The sequence below is a fragment of the Oncorhynchus keta genome, chromosome 5, assembly GCF_023373465.1.
Source record: "Oncorhynchus keta strain PuntledgeMale-10-30-2019 chromosome 5, Oket_V2, whole genome shotgun sequence".
NCBI lineage: Eukaryota > Metazoa > Chordata > Actinopteri > Salmoniformes > Salmonidae > Oncorhynchus > Oncorhynchus keta.
Genome location: NC_068425.1, coordinates 24629860 through 24636267, shown reverse-complemented (window position 1 = coordinate 24636267; position 6408 = coordinate 24629860). Strand labels below are relative to the sequence as shown.

The window sequence follows — 6408 nt, the reverse complement described above, 5'->3', positions numbered from 1 at the left end:
CTTCTCCAGTGTGCCAGTGGCCATGAAAGTGAGCATTTATCAACTGAAGTTGGTTAAGAAACCGAACTGCAATCAGGTCAAGACCCTGGTGTGGACGACGAGCACGCAAATGAACTTCCCGAAATGGTTGGTCTAAGACGAGCCCACAGGTGAAGAAGACGAATGTGGAGGTCCTGGGTTGGTGTGGTTACACGTGGTCTGCGGTTGTGAAGCCTGGTTGGACATACTGCTAAATTCTCTAAGACCACGTCGAGGTGGATAATAGTAAAGTTAACATTAAATTATCTGGCACAGTTCTGGTGGACATTCCTGCAGTAAGCATGGCAACTGCACGCTCCCTCAAAACTGGAGACATCTGTGGCATTGCGTTGTGTGACAAAACTGCACATTTTAGAATGCCATTTTATTGTCCCCAGCACAAGGTGCACCTGTATAATGATCATGTTGTTTAATCATCCACCTGACAGGTGTGGCATATCTTGGAAAAGGAGAAATTCACTAACAGGGACGTAAACACATTTGTGCACAACATTTGAGAGAGAAGCTGTTTTGTGCATATGGAAAATGGCTAGGATCTTTAATTTCAGCTAATGAAACATGGGACCAACACTTTACATGTTGCGTCTATATTTTTGTTTAGTATACAATTTATCAAGACATTGTCAATATTGGATCAACTTGAGTGTTAAAAAGGCCAATATACAAGCCAGAATGTTGAGTTCTGTTCAGATCTTGCAGCTTGCCCATAGATCTACCAAATTATGTTAGCTGATGCTGCTGAAGACATTGAAAATGAGAGCTCTTAACATATATTCTGAAACAATATGACGCAAAAGACCTGCGTTGGAGAATAAAACATAAATCAAATGGCCAGTAACACTTCAGTGATCTGCTCCAAGGGGCCTCTTATACAGTTCAAATGTCCCGGTTTGAGGTTCAATCATTATTTATTACATTGCACCCACCAATTTGGAACCTCAGCTAATATAGTATGTCACTGGAAGACAGCATTTAAACCATATAATTAGGAATTAGAATAGTATTTAATAGGATCTCTATGACTTTAATGACTGACTCAATGTATGACAACATACTGTAACTAGGCAAATATCCAGACGAGATCATGATGAATTGGTTTGAACTAGCATGGACCTTAAAGAGTTTAGTAACAACATTGGTTTTAATGTTTGCAAGACAACTCTTTACAAGAGAATGACATCATTAATTACGGTGTGAGCATGTATATTATTATTTATTATCAGGGATGTCACTGTCAAATCCATAGAAAGGGGTCTCTGCTTATTCCTCTCTGGTCTCACCGAGCTTTGGGTTGTGGCCCCCCACTGGACTGAGATGGTACAGGAAGTAATCTAGCATGTACATTCTGACTGGCTCAACGTAATGGAAGGATACAGATGAATTGGAGCAACAGTCTGGACCCTGACAAAGAGGGAGAAAGAAAAGAAAAAACAGATGAGCAGGAAGCTCAATGGCACTGAAGGGAGGTCATTTGATATGTGTTCTACTGAGAGTGTAGACCTACTTACCACTTTGGAAGGGTAATAGTTGTACTGGTGGAACCATTTGGGCAGTATGTCTTCGGTACAGAGAAGTTTACCCAGCCACAGTGGGTGGAAGGTTTCCCTGTGTTGGTGGTCTCTAGAGTCCCCTGCCGGGACTCCCAGCTTCTGGAGGCAGAAGCCCAGTAGTAGGTCCTCTGCAGAGGTGGACTGGGTGCAGGTTCCATGGTGCAGGGCCCTGACGTAGCGTCTCACGGACTCGCGGCTCAGTACATAGCCAGCACCACCACTCATGTAGCCTTGATGGACAAAGCGGCGAAAACGTCTGCCCAGATACACAGGCTTGTCTGGGCTGTACCGAGACAGAAGCAGACGCAAGTTTTCCACAATTACATAGGTGTCATCGTCAGCTTTGAGGAACCAGTCAGCCTTGTCTAGGTAACTGGAAATGGAGGGAAAGAGGAGGGGTCAAAGACAGAAGGCAGAGTTTGTCTCCTTCACCAGCACATACAAATAGTGCCTTCAGAACACATTCAGACCCTTGACCTTTCCAACATTTTGTTGTGTTACAGCCTGAATTTAAAATGGATTCATTTGAGATTGTGTGTTACTGGCTTACTTACACACAACACCTCATAATGTCGAAGTGGAATTATTTTTTGGGAAATCTATGACAAGACTTCATAATGGCTGTCTAGCAATGATCAACAATCAACAAAACTTAAATATCTTTAAAAATAATAATGAACAAATATTGTACAATCCAGGTGTACAAAGTTCTTAGAGACTTACCCAGAAACACTCACAGCTGTAATCATTGCCAAATATGATTCTTACATGTATCGACTCCGGTGTGTGAATACTCATGTAAACGAGAATATTTTCAGAAATGTTAGCAAATTTGTGACATTGTGTGTAGATGGGTGACCAAAAATAGAGCATCTTTACATAGGTCACCTGACTGACAGTCTGTCATCAGCCCATCCATCCACATTGCACTACATACATTTGGAAAGTATTCAGACCCCTTCACTTTTTCTTACATTACAGCCTTATTCTAAAATTGATTAAATAGTTTATTTTCTTCATCAATCTAAACACAATACTCTGTCACAATACAAAAACAGTTCTTTATACATTTTTGCAAATGTATAAAATATAAACTGCAATATAAGTATTCAGACCTTTTGTTTAAGCACCTTTGGCAGCAATTACAACCTCGAGTCTTCTTGGGTATGATGCTACAAGCTTGGCACACCTGTTTTTGGGGAGTATCTCACATTCTTCTCTGCAGATCCTCTCAAGTTGAATGAGGAGCGTCGCTGCACAGCTATATTCATGTTCGATCAGGTTAAAGCCCGGGATCTGGCTAGGCCACATTGAGACCTGTCCCGAAGTCACTCCTGCATTGTCTTGGCTGTGTGCTCAGGGTCTTTGTCCTGTTGGAAGGTGAACCTTTGCCCCAGTCTGAGGTCCTGAGCACTCTGGAGCAAGTTTACATCAATGATCTCTCTGTACTTTGCACCGTTCATCTTTCCTTTCCCTCGATACTGCCTCGTCTCCCTGTCCCTGCCACTGAAAAAAATCCCCACAGCATGATGCTTCCATCAGACGTGACGCTTGGCATTCAGGACAAAGAGTTCAATCTTGGTTTCATCAGACCAGGGAATCTTGTTTCTCATGGTCTGAGAGTCATTTAGCTGCCTTTTGGCAAACTCCAAGCGGGCTGTCATGTGTCTTTTACTGAGGAGTGGCTTCCGTCTGGCCAATCTACGGTAAATAACTGATTGGTGGAGTGCTGCAGAGATGGGAGAATCTTTCAGAAGGAGAACCATCTCCACAGAGGAACTCTGGAGCTCTGTCAGAGTGACCATCAGGTTCTTGGTCACCCCCGATTGCTCAGTTTGGCCAGACGGCTAGCTCTAGTGAGTGTCTTGGTGGTTACAAACTTCTTCAATTTAAGAAAGATGGAGGCCACTGTGTTCTTGGGGAACTTCAATGCTGCAGAAATGTTGTGACCCTTTCCCAGATCTGTGACTCGACACAATCCTATCTCAGAGCTCTACGGACAATTCCTACGAGCTCATAGCTTGGTTTTGCTCTGACATGCACTGTCAACTGTGGGACCTTATATAGACAGATGTGTGCCTTTCCAAATCATGTCCAATCAATTGAATTTACCACAGGTGGACTCCAATCAAGTTGAAGAAACATCAAGGATAATCAATGGAAACAGGATGCACCTGAGCTCAATTTCAAGTCTCATAGCATAGGGTCTGAATACTTTTATAAATAAGGTGTTTCAGTTTAAGGTATTTGCAAACATTTCTAAAAACCTGTTTTTACTTTGTCATTATAGGACATTGTGTGTATATTTAATTGTATACATTTTAGAATACAGCTGTAACAGAACAAAATGTGGAAAAATGGAAGAGGTCTGAATAGTTTCCAAATGCACTGTAGATCTCCTATACCACATGGATTCTAGACCACCAGAATCATGTCCTCCATCAATGTGAGAGAGATTCGGAGAACATACTGGTGTTGTGGGAGCATTACCCGTCATGCAGTAAGTTGAAAGCGGCAATGGTCTTATTGTACAAGTTGGCCCGTCCCTCCTCTGTTGCCAGAGCCAGCACGGTCCCAGGGAACAGGAGGTCCAGCTTAGAGCTCATGAAGAGCAGTGTGTCACAGCGAGGCCCCCAGGTGTTCACTATGTGTTTAGCTCTGGTCCACAGAGTCTGGGGTGAGGTCAACACCCAGCAGAGCAGTCGACTCGAAGAGGGGGTGGGGGGCAAAGGCGAGAGGACTGAGGCATTAGTGGCAACAGCAGAGTGGTGCACTGAGAGAGAGAGAGAGAGAGAGAGAGACAGAGAGAGAGAGAGAGAGAGAGAGAGAGAGACAGAGAGAGAGACAGAGAGAGACAGAGAGAGAGAGAGACAGAGAGAGACAGAGACAGAGACAGAGAGAGACAGAGAGACAGAGAGAGAGAGAGAGAGAGAGAGAGAGAGAGAGAGAGAGAGAGAGAGAGAGAGAGAGAGAGAGAGAGAGAGAGAGAGAAAGATGATCATGTGGCTGAGTGTATTGGAGATATTCAGAGAGGTGTAAAAAAAATACTGTAGCTCCAATTTACCTGAAGGGTAATTTTTGCTGCTGGACCATGAGGGCAAGGGCACTGTCTCCTGAGAGATCTGATATGCTTTGTAGTAAGCAATGGCCATGAAACAGAGACAGAACCCCAACACAAAGCCAGCACAGAACATAAAATCCAAGAGCCTGGAAGGCTTTGAAGTGGACTTAGACATAATCATCTGCACAAGACAAAATCATATAGTAAAAGTCATGTCTAGGTTGACAAAAAAGAGCATTCACAGACTAAGTCAATCAAAAACCAATCTGGTTTATAAGAAGTTGCAACAAGGAGACACATTCGGCACAGAAAATGTCTAACTGACATCTTGGAGACTGGCCCTTATATAATAATCAGACAGTACCAAATGTTCTTGTCACAAACGTGGACCTTCAATTGTGTAGGCAATACCACACACACAGAAAAAAAAACTCGTCCCTCGTCTGTCACGAATGTTGAATACAAATATTGGAACGTACTCTGATGATTGTCCTGGGTGTTGGTCGTTCAGCTAGTCGGAATATGACAAAATATCCACAGGAAAGTATTAAACAGACTTCAAAACATGGCTCTGTGTGTGGCAATCAAGATGTGTTTGCTCATGACTGACCACACGAGATGGAAGTACATGCACACATAATACAAGGTGTTTACATGGTTTTGTGCCAAGTGCTAGAAATGTCTACTTCAGTACGCTAAAAAGCTGGGTAAACAATACTTTCCGATGGATATTTTCTCTCAAATTTCCAACAGCTGAAGGACCAACTGCACAGACAACCAATAGAGTAAGTTCAAATGTAACTTTATTCAACATTCTGGCTTGTAAGGAACATTACCACGATTCTGCAGTGCTTTGCTTCAGACTGTATACCAAGATTTGGTATAAAAGTCTGATTTATTAAGCTATGGAAACACCAGCCCAAGAAGCTTGTAGTTTGTCAAAACAGAAGGCAGTGACTTGGTCAGCTGCTACAGAGTCACAGTGTCATAAATACAATACTTCAGTGAATATTAAGTGTGTCCTTGTACATCGTCTAGCATCACCCACTATCAACAGATATGAGAATAATCCAGAACATAAGTCTATTGACCATCAACCCACACCTTGAGTGTCACAAACACTGGACGTCATGTGTGTTACAGAAAGGGAAAATATAATTATGCTAAGCAGTGTTAATCACTCTAAACTAAATGTGAACTTTAGTGATCTAAATGTCCCATTACCAATATGCATAGACCTACAAATCTATCCTAAATCTTACATTTGGTTTTTACAAAGTTCTATCAAACATACCAACCCTCTGCCTTCCAGAAACAGAACAATGACCTGATGTGACGGTTAATTGGACACCACCCCTGCAGACGCACTGCCCACCAATTGATTGATTTGGGGACACAGTAAATGGACCACTAGATGGTGCCATAGAGCACAGTTTATCAAAAATTATCCATCTGGATTTCACCTTTCGTACAGGATTAAATGCATAGAAATATATTGAATAGAAAGGTATCCACATTCAAGACAATGATTTGTCCATTCTATTTCTGTGCATTTAATCATATCAAATGGGCAAAATCTGGGCGATGGTCCTGCAGGTTTGCAGCACAATGTACTGAAATTAGTTACTTTTTTCCTGGCCCAATAGCTTACAAACATACTTGTCTCAACTAATCAAGTAGAAAATCAACATGAGTATTACAGATGTATACTGTTGAAACCAGTGGAGTAGTTCAGGCTAAACATACTTTAATAACATT

The 6408-nt window shown here is 42.2% G+C and overlaps 1 protein-coding gene across 5 annotated transcripts; it reads right to left on the bottom strand.

Annotated features, from left to right (window-relative positions):
* Positions 1-556: 556 nt before the first annotated feature.
* LOC118377366 (glycoprotein-N-acetylgalactosamine 3-beta-galactosyltransferase 1-like) lies at positions 557-6356 on the bottom strand. Of its 5 annotated transcripts, none has more exons than XM_052519252.1 (5): positions 5949-6346; positions 4654-4831; positions 4080-4362; positions 1548-1872; positions 557-1440 (listed from the first exon to the last, which is right to left on the bottom strand). In XM_052519252.1, the coding sequence occupies exons 1-5, from the start codon at positions 6165-6167 to the stop codon at positions 1300-1302; spliced, it is 1146 nt and encodes a 381-aa protein (XP_052375212.1). In that variant the 5' UTR covers positions 6168-6346; the 3' UTR covers positions 557-1299. The 5 variants fall into 5 exon arrangements, with proteins under 5 accessions (XP_052375212.1, XP_052375213.1, XP_052375215.1 ...); XM_052519255.1 differs by having other exon boundaries at positions 559-1440; positions 1548-1962; positions 5913-6301; XM_052519251.1 differs by having other exon boundaries at positions 560-1440; positions 1548-1962; positions 5949-6337.
* Positions 6357-6408: the final 52 nt, after the last annotated feature.

What these genes read in the sequence shown, in the direction of transcription:
- LOC118377366 (XM_052519251.1), bottom strand. Translation starts at nt 6,167, where the DNA reads ATGTGGATACCTTTCTATTCAATATATTTCTATGCATTTAATCCTGTA. An exon ending in TTCAACTTACTGCATGACGG is followed by an intron (nt 1,963 to 4,079) that starts GTAATGCTCCCA and finishes CTCCATTTCCAG; the next exon opens with TTACCTAGACAAGGCTGACT. An exon ending in ACTATTACCCTTCCAAAGTG is followed by an intron (nt 1,441 to 1,547) that starts GTAAGTAGGTCT and finishes CCTCTTTGTCAG; the next exon opens with GGTCCAGACTGTTGCTCCAA.